Consider the following 19,277-nt stretch of genomic DNA (forward strand, 5'->3'; position numbering starts at 1 on the left):
TATTTGTGTTTTCCCAGCGCAGGTGTGATGTAGAACTGTATTTGTGTTTTCCCTGCGCAGGTGTGATGTAGAACGTCTCCCGTTTGTCACGGAGGAAGGGCCGGCACTGCCAGGTGTCCGGGGACCGCACGATGCCAGGCCAGCTCAGACACTCGGAGGAGGGCGATGGCGCACAGGCCCAGGCTCAGGGCCGTGTCGTCACCGTGTCCTGAACGAAGACCGTCCGGGCACCCACTCTGAACAGTGCGTGTCCAGGTGACGTGCAAGGACGTTCCCACCTGGCGGGCGCTGCTGATTGGTTCCTTGGTAAGGAAACAGGATTACTTCTCAAACACACAACCATAAACATACTGAGATGGTTCCTTAAGCTTTTCGTTTCCTTTATCTCAAAAATTGCACTTCTAGAAATCTACTCTACGAAAATGCTAAAATATAACCCAAAAATGCTCCATGAAGAATGATTTATAATAGTGAGAAAAATAGAAATAACCTCCCCAACAGCCAACAAGAGAGTATCTAATAGAATACTATGCTTCCACTTAGAATTATGACTCCACAGACAGTGCAGTCACTTGGAAAAAAGTTTATGCAGCTAAGTGGGGAAAAAAGATTAAAATGACATATCTACTATGTTTAAAGTGATGTAAAAATGCAATATGAAAACAGAAATAATGTATCAAAGTGCAAAATGCAGCTTTATTAAGAATTATGGGTGTTTTCTCTCATTTATTCCACATTCTCTGAAATGTGGTTATCTTGCCTCCGTAATTTAGAAAGTATAAGAAAAAGCATTTCATAAACTATAGTGCTCTATACAAATGTCAAGCATTATCACTGAGAAGGCATCTTGAACTTGCTTAGAACTGAGTAGAAAGAACGTTAATTCCAGACGAACGTGTCCTCCTGTCCCTGCAGGGAACACGGGGATGGTCTGGGGGAGGGGCTCCTCCCTCAGGGTTGCACTGATGAGCTGAGCTTCATGGTGAGGGGAGGCCCCGCAGGCAGCCCCAGCTTGCGGGGAAGGTGCACTTCCAGGCACATCCGTCCCGACACTGCACCCACCCTCCCCGGACGCACCGGGCACCGCCTGATGCTGACTGTGCTGCTGGGACGTGGGTGCGGCCTCTAGCAAAGGACTCGGCGGTGGAGCCCCTTAGGAGGTGAGTCCAGGAAATCTGCTTTTCCCCAAACTCCCGCCTCTGAGATTCTTCTCCTCGCCAGCAATACAATGTTTGCTTGGAGGCAATACTGTTCATAATTCTGGTTTTTAAAGTCTTCATATTATTCTAAATATAATAGTTCACAGATGAAATTCTTGATCTAAGTCATGCCAAGAGGACATGATTGACCTTTTATCTGCAGGAAAGATCGAACCCCTGGCCAGTGACTCCCACACCCATCAGCGGAAACGGGACCCTGGGACATCAACTGGACTCTCCTGCAGGGCACCCTCCTCCGGGAGGGGAGACCGCTCCTGAGAGGGTGTCTGCTGCGGCACATACGCAGGCGTCCCTGTGCTCCCCGTGCACCCGGGGAAGAAGCCATGTTAATTTCCAGGTTTGCTACCCAGGGGGAAGCTCCTGCTGGCCGAGGGCTGAACCACACACAGGAGCTCTGCCACGTCCAGTGAGTTTATGGGGTCCATGCCGCTCACATCCACGCCACCCGCACCCAGCAGGCCGCCGGGAACACAGTATGTGCTCAGCAAACGCTTGTTGAACTGGATGGCAAAGGGCTTCTCCTCGCGGTGTGTCCTCTGGTGCTCGGCGAGGTGGGTGCTCCAGCTGAACGCTTCGCCGCACTCGTTACATTTAAACGGCTTCTCCCCAGAGTGGGTTTTCTGATGTTTGATGAGACAGTGATTCTGGCTGAACGCCCTGCCGCACTGGCCGCATTTATAGGGCTTCTCCCCCGTGTGGATCCGCTGGTGCACGATGAGGGACGACTGGCAGCTGAAGGCCTTCCAGCACCGGCTGCAGTCGAACGGCTTCTCCCCGGTGTGGACCCGCTGGTGCACGATGAGGTAGGAGTGGGAGCTGAAGGCCTTCCCGCACTCGTTGCACTTGAAGGGCTTCTCCCCGCTGTGGATCCGCTGGTGCACGACCAGGTAGGAGTGGCAGATGAAGCCCTTCCCGCAATCGCCGCACTTGAAGGGCTTCTCTCCCGTGTGGATCCTCTGGTGGAGGGTGAGGCGTGAGCGGTTGTTGAAGGCCTTCGCGCAGTCGCTGCATTTGAAGGGCTTGTCGCCGTTGTGGATTTTCTCGTGCACGGTCAGGGACGAGTGGCAAGTGAAGGCCTTCCCGCACGCGTCGCACTTATATGGCTTCTCTCCCGTGTGGATTCTGTGGTGCCGGGTCAGGTGCGTCCTCTGGTTGAAGGCCTTCCCGCACTCGCCGCACTTGTAGGGCTTCTCCCCGGTGTGGACGCGGAGGTGCATGCTGAGCAGCGAGCTGCAGCTGAAGGCCTTCTCGCAGCCCGTGCACTTGTAGGGCCTCTCGCCGGTGTGCGTCCGGTGGTGCACGTTCAGCGACGAGTGACAGCTGAAGGCCTTCCCGCACTCGCCGCACAGGAAGGGCTTCTCCCCGGTGTGGATCCTCTGGTGCTCGATGAGGTTGGTCCTCCAGGTGAAGGCCTTGCCGCACTCGCCGCACCGGTAGGCTTTCTCGCGGGCGTGCCAGCGCTGGTGCAGGGTGAGGGACGAGCGCTGGCGGAAGGCTTTCCCGCACTGGCCACACGCGAAGAGACCCTCCCCGGCCCCCGCGCTCGGGTGCCTGTTGGCGGGGGGTTGCCTGTGTTCCCTGGACTTGCAGCCGTTTGCCCCTGTGCTGGGGGACAGCCCCTGGTGCTGGGGGACAGCCTCAGCGGACCGGCAGCTCTCGGTGTGTCTGTGAGGAGCCTCTCCCTCGGCAGGAATGCGAGTGCCTGTGCTCTGCTGGGCGGGGAGGGGGCACCGGAGGGGCAGTGCCTCCGCAGACGCCTCGTGTCCCTGCCGGCGCTCCTCTGTGGAAACCTCCCCTCCGCCGGGGGGCACGCACCTCCAGAGCACAGCCTCCCCTCTGGACAGAGCAGCCACTGGGCCCTCCCAGGCCCACCCAGCGCCTGGACCGAGGCTGTGGAGACGGGACCTCCCCGGCCCCTCCACCATCGACTCCGGTGCCGGCTCTGCCCTGTGGACACCCTGCTGCTGACACAGCGCCTTCATCTCCGGCCTGGGCTCCCACTCTGTAAGAAGCGGAAATGCAGTTTTCTGTAAGCGGGCGGTGTGTGGACTGGCACTCAGACTTGAGATCTGGCCTGGAGGTGCAGGTAAGCATAGAAAAGAGACCAGCAGAGGGCGCTCAAGAGCAGAGGTGGGAGGGGCACATGCAGGGTGAGACAGGCAAGCAAGCTGGTAAGAAGGGCAGAGAGAAACAGGGAAAGGAGCCCCCGAAGGGAATTCCAGAAAGAGCCAGGGGGTCAGGGGCTCATGGATATGATTCACTTTTAAAAAAAAATATTTTGTTGTTGATTTCAGAGAGGAAGGGAGAGGGAGAGAGAGAGAAAGACATCAATGATGAGAGAGAATCATTGATCGGCTGCCTCCTGTACACACCCCACTGGGGATCAAGCCCGCAACCTGGGCATGTGCCCTTGACCGGAATCGAACTGGGGACCTTTCAGTCCACAGGCTGACGCTCCATCCCCTGAGCCAACCAGCTAGGGCTACGATTCACTTATTGAAACATCTACTGAGAGACTGTTGTGTGTCAGAACCAGGTCAGTGCTGGCTGGGATAAATGCAACTCCAAAAACCATAAATTTACAATGTCCCACCCTGGCCGGTTGGTTAGAGTCTCATCCCAATATGCCAAGGCTGTGGGTTCGATCTCTGGTCAGGCACATAAAGCAACCAATGAATGCATCAATAAGTGGAACCACAGCCCGGCTGGCGTGGCTCAGTGGTTGAGTGTTGACCTATGAACCAGGGGGTCACAGTTCAATTCCCGGTCAGGGCACAGGCCCGGGTTGCGGGCTCAATCCCCAGTGTGGGGTGTGCAGGAGGCAGCCGATCAATAATTCTCTCTCATCATTGATGTTTCCATCTCCCTTCCTCTCTGAAATCAATAAAAAATCATATATTAAAATAATTAGTGGAGCTGAAACCGGTTTGGCTCAGTGGATAGAGCGTCGGTCTGCAGACTGAAAGGTCCCAGGTTCGATTCCGGTCAAGGGCATGTACATTGGTTGTGGGCACATCCCCAATAGGGTGTGTGCAGGAGGCAGCTGGTTGATGTTTCTCTCTCATCGATGTTTCTAGCTCTCTATCCCTCTCCCTTCCTCTCTGTAAAAAAATCAATAAAATATATATTTAAAAAAATAATTATTAGTGGAACAATAAGTTGATGTTTCTCTCTCAAGTTAATAAATTAAAAAAAGAGACTCATTTACTTCATACCCTATTTTAAAAAAAATTAAATGTCCCTTGTTCCAGAGAGGAAAAAGAACTCCCCCACCCCTCCCTCTCTGAAATCAATAAAAATATTTTTAAAAAATATATTTTATTGATTTTTTACAGAGAGGAAGGGAGAGGGATAGTTAGAAACATTGATGAGAGAGAAACATCAACCAGCTGCCTTTAGTCCGCAGGCTGATGCTCTATCCACTGAGCCAAACCGGTTAGGGCAATAAAAATATTTTTTTTAAAAAGAAAAATTACTTCTGTCTCCTGCCAACAGAAGGCAGATGTCTTTGCCTGTTTTCTTGCTATGTTCCCAGCACCGTGTCTGGGAAGGGAAGAGGGAGGGCTCTAGAAGGGGCACTGAGCAGGTGCAGACGGAGCTGGGGCAGTGGACTGTGGAAGGAAAAGGGCTGTGATGGGAGGGCCACATGGGGTGCTGGGGGCAGGGGCTCCACATCCTTCCATTGCACCCCCTCTCACCTGGACGAGCCCCTCCCAGGACTTCTCCGGGCACCTGCCATGGCTCTTCGCCTCGTTCCAGATGGGAGATCACTTCTGGCTTACAGACCGGAGGCCCTGCTTGTGGGGAGGAAGTGCATGGCTGTGTGCTGCGGCTCTCTCTCCAGAACCAGCGATGGGACAGGAGAGCCCCCGGAACAGCACGAGCTGGCACTGAGAGGTGTGTGCCGTCCCCGAGGATGGGGGTCCCAGAATGGGAACCCAGATGAGGCGTGCATTCTGAGGAGCCCATGGGTATTCCTCCCCGCCCATCTCCCTTGGAAAGCTCCGGGGCAGGTAGGGCTTCCAGGACGCTATCCTCCCTCTCCCTCTCGTTCTGGCTCCCCTTGTGTCCAGCCACACCTCCAGGCAAGGATGCCAGCAGCACCACAGAGACCACAACCCCCACCCCAGGCTGGTGCTGAGGGGGACTCAGTCACACCTGTGGTGTGGCACAATGCCCAGACCACAGACTCCGAGCCTCGGGGAGCCTCTTACCCAGGGCCAGAAGGTTCTGGTAGTTCTCCAGCATCACGTCCCGGTACAGGGCCCTCTGAGGCGAGTCCAGCTGGCCCCACTCCTCCTGGGTGAAGTCTACGGCCACATCCTTGAAAGTCACCGATTCCTGGGATGACACACACTCTCAGTCACCGGGGAGGGAGTGATTCCCATTGGGAATTAGGGTTAACCTCGGTGACCTGCTCCCAAGCGTGGAAGGTTGTGCTCAGACGTCATCTGTCATACAGTCCCACGTACACACCACAGCTGGGCCAGGAATCACCATCTGGACCCGAAGGGCCCGGCTAACTGGGAAGCTCCTGTGCCTGCCACGCTGGACAGAAAGCTGCTGTGAAGTTCTGGGTAAGAATGTCAGACTTAGAGAACTTGAGAGAATAACACAACCCAGAAACCCTGTGCAAATCTCACCGCTGCCAAAGGCCCTGACCCTAAGGAAGCAAACCCTGTGCTTACCAGCAAGTTCCGAGCCAAAGAGACCAAAGGAGCCATTCCATGTCCTTCCTGCCTGCCCCTCCCTCCTTTCTACTGAACTCCGCTCCCCTGCCCTCCCAGGCCTGACTCTTGGCCCATCCCTCCTCCAAAGCCGGCCACTGAATGCAGGGTAACCCCTCCGCCCACTGGTCACTCTGGTTCCCAGTGTCACAAATGCCCCTAATGACTCTACCAGTACTCAGGCCCTCAAATCCTAGGCTCTTCTACCACCCGGGCTCCTCTCCCGCCCTGAGCCTCCAAGCTGTGGCCCCTAACAGTCTCCCCACTCATGCTCCCCCCTCCCCCCTGACAATAAGCTCTCAAGGCCGCCACAGCTCTGCCCTCAGGCAGCAAGGGTGGGCAGCTGCTTTCTAAGCAGCCGCTGACTGACTGCTCTTTTTCAAGATGCTGGTGCCAGCCGCCTGGCTTAACTGCAGCTGGGATGTAGTTCCGTTAAACGTAAGCGAAGAATAAACCGAAGGAGGGAAGTCTGGTTCCCCCTTGTAAGCCTTTGCTGGGGTGTCTGGTGTGGGGCCACGCTCCCAGGGGCCACCAGACTCCTCGAGAAGCTCTGGGCCCACATCAGCACCCCAAGTCAGGCGAGGGGCGCAGACTGTCAGCCTTGAGAAGAGGCCTCACGCCTACCAGGTAGTCAGCAAAAGTGGGGACCCCCTCTGGGGTCACAGGAGTTTGACCTTTAGATCTATAAGTGGCTTATACTTTTTAACTTATTTGTTGATTTTAGAAAGAGAGGGGATGGGGGGGGGGGGATATTGATTGGCTGTTCCACTTACGCATTCGTTGGTTGCTTTCTTGTATATGTCCTGACAGGGACTGAACCCACAACCTTGACGTATCAGGACGATGCTCTAACCAATGAGCTCCATGGCCAGGGCAGAATACATATTCTTTTCAAGTGCACACAGAACATTTACCAAGATAAACCACATTCTGGGCAATAAAATAGGTCTTAGTACATTTGAAAGAATTCAAATTATACAAAGTTCCTTTTCTGCTGAAACCGGTTTGGCTCAGTGGATAGAGCATCAGCCTGCAGACTGAAAGGTCCCAGGTTCGATTCCGGTCAAGGGCATGTACCTTGGTTGCGGGCACATCCCCAGTAGGGAGTGTGCAGGAGGCAGCTGATCGATGTTTCTCTCATCGATGTTTCTAACTCTCTATCTCTCTCCCTTCCTCTCTGTAAAAAAAATCAATAAAATATATTTTTTAAAAAAGAACAAAAGTTCCTTTTCTGACTACCAAAGAATGAAATTAGAAATCCATAATAGAAAGACATTGGGAAAATCCCCCAAATGTTTGGAAATTAAACAACACGCTACTAAAAAATGCATAGCTGAAGAAATCACAACTATTTTGAACTAACAATGAAAATGCAACATAAAATTTGTGGGATGTACCTAAGGCAGTGCTTACTAAGGGGGAAATTTCTAGCAATGAATGCTGTATGCAGAGAGAAGAGTGTCAAATCAGTATCCAAGATTCAACCTTAAGAAATCAGCACAGCCCTGACCAGTTTGGCTCAGTGGATAGAGCATCGAACCTTCGGACTGAAGGGTCCTGGGTTCGATTCCGGTCAAGGGCATGTACCTTGGTTGCGGGCACATTCCCAGTCGGGGTGTGCAGGAGGCAACTGATCGATGTTTCTCTCTCATCGATGTTTCTAACTCTCTATCCCTTTCCCTTCCTCTCTGTAAAAAATCAAAATATATTTTAAAAAAACCAGCCTAAAGGAAGGAAATAATGAGGATCAGAAATCGACAAAAGGAGAACCAAGATGGCGGCGTATGTACTCGTGGCCTCCCACAACCACATCAAAATGACAACTGTAAAATACAGAACCACCATCATCCAGAACCGCCTGGAAGCTGGCTGAGTGGAGGTCCCACAACCAGAGAAGGAAAGAAGCAAGCACAGAGAGACGGTGGGAGGGCTGAGGCGCAGAATGAGCTGGTCCGGCACCACGTGTGGTGGTTTTTGATCAGGAGGGAGATCGTATCTGCGGAGGCCGCCCGTGAGGAGCAAGGGGCCCCAGCCCCCCCCCCCAGCCCAGGGTCCCAGAGCTGGGAAGAGAAGTCCCTATAACGTTGGGCAGTAAAAACCAGCAGGGATGTGGCTGAGTGACATGGAGGCTGCTACAATCCCAGTGTCCCTCTTAAAGGGACAGCACACAAACTTACCCAGTCCCACTTCTTCCGAGCTCCAGCACCGGGGGACCGGATACATACAGGGAGGAACTGGACTGTCTGGCATCAGGGCAGGAACTCAGGGGTGGCTCTCACCCAGATGGGGGTGCTCACAGGGGTCATTGTTCCTGTGCTGGGACCTCCCCTGTCCCAGGGCTGACTGGCAGCCATATCTGAGTCTCAACCAGCCTGGAGCACACTGTTTGCTCCGCCCTGGGGATTCCCTGAATCCTGCCCCACCCAATCTGCAGCCCCACCCAAGCTGTTTGCAGCAGCTTTTCCATATGAATGGCCTGTCCTGGCTCAGGCTTCAGACTTTGCTAAAATCTCTCAGACAAGCTGCAGCTGGTGACAGCGTGCCCCAAACCCATCAACAAAAGGCCCACGACCAGCACTAGCACCAGCCTGCCTTGCTTCACAGCCGGGCCTCGCCTCCTGCATAGCAGCTCTCCCACTGTCTTTGCAGCTGGACCTCACAGCCAATTGGCCTGGAGGTCAACTCCTCCCAGAGACACCAATAGCAATCAAGGCTCAACTACAAGACTGTGCACACAGCCCACACAGGTGCACACCTAGAGTGCCCAGCTCAGGAGACGGGAGGCTGAGCCAAAAAGCTAAAGGAGTTCATCACCACCAAACCAGTATTATATGAAATGTTGAAGGGTATTATTGAAGGAGAGAGGAAGAGGAGGAGAAGGAGGAGGAAGAGGGATAAAAAATATGAACAATAAAATGGCAACAAACATATCTATCAACAATCTAATCTAAAAATCAAAATAAACGAACAAGAAATCTAATGAACAAAATAAATTGGTGAATAAAACAGAATCAGAGGCATGGAAGCACAGAACAGACTGATGAAACTCAGAGGGAAGGGGAGTGGAAAGAGATTAACCAAAGGTCTTACCGATGGGCACAGTAAGGGGTGAAGGCCTGGGGTGGGGTGGGGTGGGAACCGGGTAGAAGGGTGAGTGTGTGTGAGTGTGTGTGAGTGTGTGTGTGTGTGTGTGTGTGTCAGGGGAGGACACCTATAATACTATCAACAATAAAGATTAAAAGAAAAATAAGAAATCAAGATAGCTTTTTTTCCAAAGATAGCTTTTTTAAAAAAATTAGATTTTTTTAAAAAATGTTTTTATTGATTTTAGAGGGACAGGAAGGCAGAGAAAGAGAGAGATGGAAACATAGAGACATGGATCGGCTGCTTCCTGCATGCCCCTACTGGGGCTAGAGCTCACAGCCCCGGGCATGTGCCCTGACCGGGAATTGAACTGTCGACCTCTTGGTGCATGGACTGACACTCAATCATTGAGCCACACCAGCCAGACAAAGGATAGCTTTTTGAAAAAATCAATAACATTGAAGCAGAGGGAAGGAAAAATGGGCAGAAACACAGCTCCAGAGACCTCAGAATGTAGCGCTGCCCTGACCGGTTTGGCTCAGTGGATAGAGCGTCGGCCTGCAGACTGAAGGGTCCCAGGTTCGATTTGCGGTCAAGGGCATGTACCTTGGTTGCGGGCACATTCCCAGTAGGGGGTGTGCAAGAGGCAACTGATCGATGTTTCTCTCTCATCGATGTTTCTAATTCTCTATCCCTCTCCCTTCCTCTCTTTTTTTAAATATATTTTATTGATTTTTTTTCCAGAGAGGAAGGGAGAGGGATAGAGAGTTAGAAACATCGATGAGAGAGAAACATCGATCAGCTGCCTCCTGCACACCCCCTACTGGGTATGTGCCCGCAACCAAGGTACATGCCCCTGACCGGGAGTCTGCAGACCGATGCTCTATCCACTGAGCCAAACCGGTTAGGGCCCTTCCTCTCTGTAAAAAAATCAATAAAAATACCACCATCCTGCCGAAACCGGTTTGGCTCAGTGGATAGAGCGTCGGCCTGCGGACTGAAAGGTCCCATGTTCGATTCCGGTTAAGGGCATGTACCTTGGTTGTGGGCACATCCCCAGTAGGGGGTGTGCAGGAGGCAGCTGATCGATGTTTCTCTCTCATCGGTGTTTCTAACTCTCTATCCCTCTCCCTTCCTCTCTGTAAAAAAATCAATAAAATATATTTTAAAAAAAAATACCACCATCCAGAGCTGAAAAGTCAGTGCTGACATGTACACATAAGGAACTGGTGGACGTTGAAATTGGGTCTCAAAAGAACTGTTGGTCCAGAAAGAAACTCACTATAGACTGATTCATTTGCCTCTCAGCATAACTATTATTGCTCATCTCACATTCGGTTCTTATAAGTATATCTCTAGTGACACATGATCTCACTCATCTAGGGGAAATGATGAACAACATAGACTGATAAACAAGAACAGACCCAGAAACAAGGAGGCATCGATCGGACTGTCGGGCCTCAGAAGGAGGGTAGGGGAAGGTGGGGGTAGCGGGGAGAGATCAACCAAAGGACTTGTGTGCATGCATACGAGCCTAACCAATGGTTAAGGACAACAGGGGGGTGGGGGCATCCGTGGGGAGGGGTGTGGGATGGGAATGGGGGGATGAGGACAAATATGTGACACCTTAATCAATAAAGAAATTTAAAAACAAATCAATAAAAATAAAAAAAAGAATGTAGTGCTGATGAGAGGGGGCTGTCAGAGGCCACATGGCTTTAGTGTGGGGCTGTCAATGAGAAGAGTAGGGTACAATCTGGGCCTCGCACAAGCCCTTCTTGGGAGGGGGTATTCCCAACCCACTGGGAGAAGACCATGCCAGGTGCGTCTTCATTCTGCGGGACAGGAAACAAAAAGCCCAGGGCATCTATGGAAATCAACGCACACGTGATGACCAAACTAGCGGGGAAGGCGGAATGGACCCCGAGGATGTCCCAGGACTGCAGAGCACTTGATGGTGAGTGTGAGGGAGACTGCTGGAGAGGAGCACTCAGGAGAGGGCCAGTTACTCGTGGATCTAAGAAGCTGGTATTTTAAGAATCACTCCTATGCACAAGGGCATTACCTCGAGGTAGTCACTCACATGCATGTACACACCCACGCACATGTCGCACTTTGCTAAATCATCTGAAGATGCAGATACCATGACATCTCAGCCTACATTTTTCGGCTTGTATCTCCCAAGGAACTTCTCTTAAAAGAAAAAAAATTCCCCTTTATTGATTTTTAGAGAGGAAAAGAGAGGGATAGAGAGAGAGAAACATCAATGAGAGAGAAACATCGTCAATTCACTACCTCCTGTACGCTCCCCCAATGGGACTGGGCCTGCAACCCAGGCATGTGCCCTGACCGGGAACTGAACCAGTGACCTCTTGGTTAATGGGTTAACGCTTAACCATTGAGCCACATCAGCCTGGCGTCTCCCAAGGATATTCTTTTACACAATCACAGTGCCATCATCACACCCCGAAAATTTAATATTGATACAATATGACCCAAGATACAATCCATTTTCAAATTTCCTCAACGGTCCCAAACTGCCTTTGACGGAATTTTTGGATCTGTGAGGCACTGAGAATCATGTATTGCATTTGATTGTCATGTCTCCTGAGTATCTTACAGAATTACAGAACATTCCAACACATTACGGAAGCTGGGCACATCTCACACTACGTGTTTGATAGCTATTTCTCGGTGTCTGTAATCTTTCAAGTGGGAGGTTAACAGAATCACAAAATCCTAAAAAAGTCAATCCTCTAGCCCAGTGGTCGGCAAACTCATTAGTCCACAGAGCCAAATATCAACAGTACGATTGAAATTTCTTTTGAGAGCCAAATTTTTTCAACTTAAACTTCTTCTAACGCCACTTCTTCAAAATAGACTCGCCCAGGCCGTGGTATTTTGTGGAAGAGCCACACTCAAGGGGCCAAAGAGCCGCATGTGGCTCGTGAGCCGCAGTTTGCCGACCACGGCTCTAGCCTTTTCACTACCTCACGCTTTCCTTATCAACCGTATCCAATACTATGATGGGTAGGGGTAGTGTAGGTGGTAGAACAAAACCCTAAGTCTCTAAAGAAGGATTTGGGTCCTGCTTAGCTGCAGAAGTGGCCCCAGAGCCAATTCCTTGCCGAGCCCCCAGATCCTCTCAAACCCCACGTTTTACATGAAGGCCCCGTATCAAGGGCCCAGTGTAGAGGAAAAGCACACAGGGACATACCCCCTACCATCACTCTCACCCCAGCACTGCAACGCAGCCCTTCCTTTACTGTCCCACACCAGATTCCATACCAGAAAACCCCCCCAAACAGGTCCAGCCATCACCAACCTCGCCTGGGTCTTCATGTGGAGATGAGCAAAGTGATCTCGTGTGACCTACTTGCTGGAGCTCTGCTAAAACCACTCTGTGGAGCTCCTGGCTCAGTGTGGGCGTGAGGTCCTGGGCACTGACCCACCCACTGGACTGAATTGGGCTGGAAGGGACACTCATCTTGAGGGCACCCCTGGGGCATCACCGGGAACTGTTCCCAAGCCCAGAGCTTCCTGAAGAAAGCTGCCAACCCTCTTCATAAAGAACAAGATGTAAAAAAACAACAAAAACGACCAGCCTTAGCTAGTTTGGCTCAATGGATGGATAGAGTGTGGGCCTGCGGACTGGAGGGTCCCGGTCAAGGGCACGTGCCTGGGTTGTGGGCTCAATCCCCAGTGTGGGGCATACAGGAGGCAGCCAATCAATGATTCTCATCATTAATGTTTCTCTCTCTCCCGCTCTCTTCCTCTCTGAGATCAATACAAATACATTTAAAAAAACAACAACACACAAGATGTTCAGAAGTAAGAAAAGACAGCCACTCACCTCGGACCTGGCTTCCAGGGGACCCTGACCCCATGTATCCTCTGGATTCTCTTTGGGAAGAGCAAGGTCCGGAGAGGAGAGAGCTGGGAAGGAGAAATAAGTAACAGGCTGGTCAGTCCTAGCCCTCAGGTGCACTGACTGAGCTAAAAACCACTCCACACCTGGCACCCAGCAGAATCAGAGGAGTCAGGGAGCAGGTGGGTGGGGATCGAGCCCCAGCATGTGGCATAATCTGACACAGAATGCGGGGTTAATTCTGCCACTCAGTGTCAGACACTCGCATTAAGAAGGAAAACATTGCCATTTCCTCCCACTCATCAGCACGCTCCGGGCAGCGGGAACGAATGGTTGGGCTCGGAAGAGGCAGAAGCCCGACTCTGCTGGTGCTCTGGGAAACCAGCCCCTCTCTGTCAGCCTCCTCAATTGCAAACCCACAGACCCACGGACTGAAAGGGCCCATTGTACCTGTCTCCGGGGGCTTCGGGGCAGGGGTCTCCATAGCGGCCCTGGGTAGTGTCCCCCGGAGGCGTGGGCAGCTCTGCAGCCACCTGGGCCCCAGGCCCGGCCCAGAGGAGCGGGTCCTGCTCCTGGGGCTCACGCACTCCCGGCTGCACGGTCACACAGGCCCTGGGCTCCGCCGAGGTCGGGGCCTGGCAGGCTTAGCAGGAGCCCCGCAGCCCAGGCTGCGCTCACACCCCATCGCCGCGCCACACTCCTCCCGGGACGCGCGCGGGGCCAGGCAGGCCTGGGGCTCAGCCACCTGGAGACAGTGGGCGCGGAGCGGGGCCGGCAGACGGACCCCGGGGCAGATGGAGAGACTGACCGACGGACGGACGGATACGCGAGAGAGCCCACCTGCCTCCCACAAAAGGCCAACGACCACCACAAAGGAGCAGCCTGGCGTCCGCCGTGGGAAAGTGCGCCTGCGCGGACCGGACGCGAACTACAGTTCCCCGGAACCTTTGTACCACGAAGACAGCGCACTCCATTTCCCAGAGGGCCTCGGGGCACCAGAGTAGCCCTGACGTCCGGACTCCGACGAGTGTGTAGCACACCCTTCTGGGAAATGTAGTTCCGGAGCCTGAAACCATGCGCCCTGGCCCCGCCCCACTCACCGCCCTCCATTGCTGTGGCCGTTTCTCGTGTTTCCCGGAGGCACGGGCAGATCTGCAATCACCTGGGCCCCAGGCCAGACCCAGAGGAGCGGGTCCTGCTCCGGGGGCTCAGGAACAGCACCCTGCAGGGAAGGCCCGCGGGGTCGCACACGCACTCCCGGCTGCACAATCACACTGGCCCTGCGCTCCGCCGAGGTGCGGGCCAGGCAGCTCAGCAGGAGCCCTGCACCCCTGACAATGCTCACATCCCACCGCCACGCCCCACGCAACCCGGCGCACGCTTCTCTTGTGCACCATGCGCCGGGCCTATGGCTCAGCCACCTGGAGCCAGCGGGCGTGGAGTGCGGCCAGCAGAGAGGCCCCGGGACGGACGAAGAGACCGAACGGACTGCTTCCCCACAAAAGCAGCAGCCACAAAGGAGCAGGGCGGCGGTCGCCACGGAAAAGTGTGCCGGCACAGACACGACACAAACTACTGCCCCAGGGAGCCTTTGCGCTTCGCTCTCGGCCGACTCCGTTTCCCAGAGGGCGTTGGAGTGCCGGAGCTGCTCTGACGTCTTGACCCTCTAGAGCCTTCTGGGAAATGTAGTTTCAGTGTCGGAAACCATGCGCTCTGGTCCCGCCCCCAATTGGAGGCGTTCCCAGAGAAAGGTGCCCTGAAAGTGGAATTGTCCTTTGTGTGTGTGTGGCTTTCCTATCAGTGTCGGCTCTGGCCCACCTCCATCTTTTTTTTTTTTTTTTTCCTTTTCTAATATACTAGAGGCCCGGTGCACGAAATTCGTGCACTGGGGGGGTGGGGGGGTGTGCCCCTCAGCCCAATCTGCACCCTCTTCAATCTGGGACCCCTCAGGGGATGTCCAACTTCCAGTAGTCGGACATCCCTCTCACAATCCGGAACCGCTGGCTCCTAACCACTCACCTGTCTGCCTGCCTGATTGTCCCTAACCCCACTGCCTGCCTGCCTGCTCGCCCCTACCTTGATCTCCTGCCAGCCTGATTGCCCCTACCTTCCCCTCCCCTATCAGCCTGATCACCCCAAACTGCCTGTGCCTTGGCCCCCAGTCTGGCCTCCCTCTGGAGGCACCACCCCCATAACCCCAATGCTGCTGCCACTGCAGCTGGTTATGGCTGCCTGAGCCTTGGCCTTTGTAGCCACTGCGGCTTTGTCTGGAAAGATGTCTGGAAGACAACCACTCTAATTAGCATATTACCCTTTTATTAGTATAGATTTGGGGACCATTACAACCACGCAGAACTTGAAGAAAACACATGACCCTGGTCAGTTTGGCTTAATGGAGAGAGCATCGGCCTGTGGACTGAAGAGTCCAGGTTTGATTCTGATCAGGGGCACACATGCCTGGGTTCGGGCTCAATCCCCAGTAGGGGGCCTGTGGGCAGCAGCTGATCAGTGATTCTTTTTTTTTTTTTTTTAATATATTTTATTGATTTTTCACAGAGAGGAAGGGAGAGGAATAGAGAGCTAGAAACATCGATGAGAGAGAAACATCGACCAGCTGCTTCCTGCACACCCCCCACCGGGATATGTGCCAGCAACCAATGTACATGCCCTTAACCGGAATCGAACCTGGGACCTTCCAGTCCGCAGACAGACACTCTATCCACTGAGCCAAACCGGTTTCGGCTGATCAGTGATTCTTATCATTAATGTTTCTATCTCTCTCTCCCTCTCCCTTTCTGAAATTTTAAAAATATATATTTTTTAAAGAAAATACATGATCTTCACTTTGGGCTTTGTCATCTTACAATATCCTTTGTGCAGTGTTTTAACTTCCCTCAACTTTCCTTTACCCACCTTTAAAGTGCAATCTATTTTGGGGAAGATGATCAGGAAAGTGATTCCAATGGGTAGAAGTTTTTTTTGGAGGGGATGGGTCATGAAGATATTTAAAAATTGAGCATGGTGATGGTTGTACCACTCTGAATTTACTTTAAAAAACCAGTTCATTGTACACTTTAGGTGACATGTACAGTATATGGGTTATATCTCAACAAAGCTGTTCTTTTATTTCTTTTTAAATAAAGACCAGTCTTATAATCAATTGCAGATGTTTTCAGAGGCCCCTCAAGATTTGCTCACCATGTCCCAAATCACGGCTGTGATTCCCAGTTGCCTCCAGTCCTGGTGGATCTGGATGGTGTGGTTTGCAAAGGAGAAAGTGGCAAGAGGCTTATGGAATTTCGGCAACCCCATTCCCCCGGTCTCCTCATAGGGCACCAGGGCCATTCCCACTGTGCCAGCTCTGCTCCCTTTAACCTGTTGGGCAAAAGAATCCTGCGTGCTCTGGCCAGAAAGTGCATTCTTTCTTAGGTGGCCCAGATGCTTTTTTTAAGGTCGTTTTATGGATTCAAAAGAATAAACAGAGATGTGGAAAGCTTTTGTCAAAATCCTTTTACATGGTTCTTCCAGTCTCATGGGAAATGAGATGTGGCTCTGAATTCATCCCAAAGTGTGTCTTTGGGCAAAAGCACCCAGATCGGCACAACTCCTGCAGAATGCCCCACACACTTTGCTGTCGGGACTCAGGGGGGCTTGAGGGTGAGCGAGGCGGAGGTGCCAGCACAGGACCTGGGAGAAGGTAGCGCTTTCTACACTGCCCAGGCCACGTGGACTACAGCAGTACCCGCCCAGGTGGGCAGGGTGTTTCTGCTGTTTTGTTTTGGTCTGGCCTCCACCCCGTCAGCCACGGACCTGTGCCTGCACTGAGACTGAATGGTTTGATGGCCCTACTTTTTGGTGGACAGTGGATGCACTCCCAGAGACTGGCAGTTAGACTCTGGCGGCTTCTGAGTCCCTTGCGGGGAGAGCCCGGCCCTAGGTCAAGAACAGACTCAGGCGTCCTCGGCCAGGAGGCCTCCTTGGGCTAGGGGCCGCCACAGTTTGAAGGCTGGCCATGACCCCAATCCTGGCAGGGGTCTCCTCTGGGGTGCTGGCAGACCTGGGCTAGGGCTGCGGGCGGTTTAGAGGCTGGTCACGCCCCCGATCCTGGTGGGGATCTCCTCTGGGGTGCTGGCAGGCCTGGGCTAATGGCCACCCTGGTTTAGAGACTGGTCAAGCCCCCGATCCTGGCGGGGGTCTCCTCTGGGGCGCTGGCAGGCCTGGGCTCTGGCGCCGCAAAGGGAGAGGTTCCTGAACCTGCTTCCCACACACCTAGGCTAGGATACATCTTGTAGGAGGCGGCTTCAATGCCGGGGGTCGGTGACCAGGTCCTCCGGAGCCTCGCTTTCTGGGCTGCAGTCCCACGTCTCCCAGTGCCCCAGCCTCGGATGCGCCCACGCAGTTGCCCCCACCACCAGCCACCTCAGCGCAGGCCACAGCAGCTGAAGCCAGCCTCTTGGAAGCCAGGCCACCACACCCACCACCGCTAGTAGCTCTCTGCTGCTCGCTCTCTGTGCCCTGTCCTCTGGGGTGGGGGAGTGCTCCCAGCCCAGAGGCCCTCCCTCCCTCCGCAGCCTGGCTTGGGAAGCTGGCCTCATGCTGGGGCTACTATGCCAGCATGCCCACTCGGCTACTATGGGTGCGACACGGGCCCCACGGAGGCCAACCTGGAGAACGTGGACCCCAGCTCTGCATCCGGCTGCTGCAGATGGCCTCGGTGGTCAACTACCACCTGCTCCTTCCACTGGCCCCATTGATCCCTCTCAGCACCAGCCATTTAGGCCAGGGTGGCGATCGCCCGGGAACCCCGCCCCAGGAGCGGCTGGCTGGGCCCGGCAACGCCCCCTGGGGTGGCGATGGGCCCCGGGACCCCCGGGAGGCGCCTGGCTAGGCCCGGCAACGCCCCCCCGGAGGCTGCTGGCTGTGCCCGGCCACGCCCCCCCGGGTCGCGATCCAGCCGGGGACCCCCGGGAGCGGCTGGCTGGCCCGGCCACGCCCCTCTAGGGTTGCCATCGCTCCCCAGGACCCCCGGAACTAAGAGGATTTGGCGCCACCATCTTGGTTTTCTCAACGGCCAGATAGGCCACCCGGAGTCCCGCCCCCAGCCTCTCGCAGGCCCAATCATGGGCATAGCGGAAGTGTGGTCAATTTGCATGTTTCTCTATTATAAGGTAGGATACTTTATTGATTTTTTACAGAAAGGAAGGGAGAAGGATAGAGAGTTAGAAACATCAATGAGAGAAACATCTATCAGCTGCTTCTTGCACACCCCCTACTGGGGATGTGTCCGCAACCAAGGTACATGCCCTTGACTGGAATCGAACCTGGGACCCCTCCGTAGGCAGCCCGACACTCTATCCACTGAGCCAAACCGGTTAGGGCGGCCCACCTCCATCTTTGCAGGAATGTCTCAGGTCCCTCCCTTAGAACACTAGAGGTGGTGAGTGGGGCCGTTAATGGTGTTTTCCAGGGGCCTGCCTAGGAACCCTGCCAGTTCTGGAGAGAGGTACTTTGGAACCCCCATATGGGGGGAGGTGCAGGGGGAGGAGGAGTTAAAGCTCCAGCTCTTCTCTCCGACCAGGTGCCTCCGAGCTCTCTCTCTCTCTAATCAATAAGTAAACATTTAAAAGACAGGCCATCTGCGGCTCAGCATCCAGACAGCAGAGCATTCCAGAATAGATAGACCTGCTCTTTAGGTCATAGGCCTCCCCCTGCCACTGCATGTCCTCTCAGCCTCTGTCACCTCTACTGTCCTTATCATCTCCTGGCCAGCAGTCTCATTCTGGGATCTGAGAGGTGGGAACACAGGCGAGGCAACAGGGGTTGCAAGAGGTGAGATAGGAGGGACTCACCCAGAACTGAGTCCTGAGTAATGGCTCAAGCCAGACTTTCTGGCTTAGTCAGCTGAGGCCCTGCTATATGGCCTGTACTCTGGGAATCCAAAGGACACAGTAGCCTTCCCTCCTTCTTCTTTTTTAAAAAAATATATTTTTTTTATTGATTTCAGAGAGGAAAGGAGATGGAGAGAGAGATAGAAACATCAGTAATGAGAGAATCATTGATCAGCTGCCTCCTGCACACCCACTACTGGGATCAAGCCCGCAACCCTGGCATGTGCCCTTGACTGGAATCAAACCAGGGACTCTTCAGTCCACAGGCAGAGGCTCTATTCACTGAGCCAAACTAGCTAGGGCGCCTTCCCTTCCTAAGAGTCCAATGCCCAGGGTCCAGGCCCTGGCCAAGCCGGCCTCATTCGCTCACCCTCCAAAGGCCCAGCCAGTCTAACACAGCCTGACAGTTGTGTTATGGGGGAAATGGAGTTCTTTGGGTTCCTTGAGGAAATGTTTCCTGAGGCTCCCATGGAGGATGGGGTTTCGTGGA

General features: G+C 53.6%; 1 protein-coding gene across 2 annotated transcripts; it reads right to left on the reverse strand.

Moving 5' to 3' along the window:
• Positions 1–604: 604 nt before the first annotated feature.
• Positions 605–13,772, reverse strand: ZNF74 (zinc finger protein 74). Of its 2 annotated transcripts, none has more exons than XM_054712444.1 (5): positions 13,350–13,772; positions 12,885–12,967; positions 5,435–5,561; positions 4,919–5,014; positions 605–3,222 (listed from the first exon to the last, which is right to left on the reverse strand). In XM_054712444.1, the coding sequence occupies exons 1-5, from the start codon at positions 13,381–13,383 to the stop codon at positions 1,547–1,549; spliced, it is 2,016 nt and encodes a 671-aa protein (XP_054568419.1). In that variant the 5' UTR covers positions 13,384–13,772; the 3' UTR covers positions 605–1,546. The 2 variants fall into 2 exon arrangements, with proteins under 2 accessions (XP_054568419.1, XP_054568418.1); XM_054712443.1 differs by having other exon boundaries at positions 4,919–5,017.
• Positions 13,773–19,277: the final 5,505 nt, after the last annotated feature.

Source organism: Eptesicus fuscus, chromosome 23 (assembly GCF_027574615.1).
Source record: "Eptesicus fuscus isolate TK198812 chromosome 23, DD_ASM_mEF_20220401, whole genome shotgun sequence".
Lineage (NCBI taxonomy): Eukaryota > Metazoa > Chordata > Mammalia > Chiroptera > Vespertilionidae > Eptesicus > Eptesicus fuscus.

What these genes read in the sequence shown, in the direction of transcription:
- ZNF74 (XM_054712443.1), bottom strand. Translation starts at nt 13,383, where the DNA reads ATGGAGACCCCTGCCCCGAAGCCCCCGGAGACAG. An exon ending in CCCGAAGCCCCCGGAGACAG is followed by an intron (nt 12,968 to 13,349) that starts GTACAATGGGCC and finishes TCTCCTTCCCAG; the next exon opens with CTCTCTCCTCTCCGGACCTT. An exon ending in CCAGAACCTTCTGGCCCTGG is followed by an intron (nt 5,018 to 5,434) that starts GTAAGAGGCTCC and finishes CCTCCCCACAAG; the next exon opens with CAGGGCCTCCGGTCTGTAAG.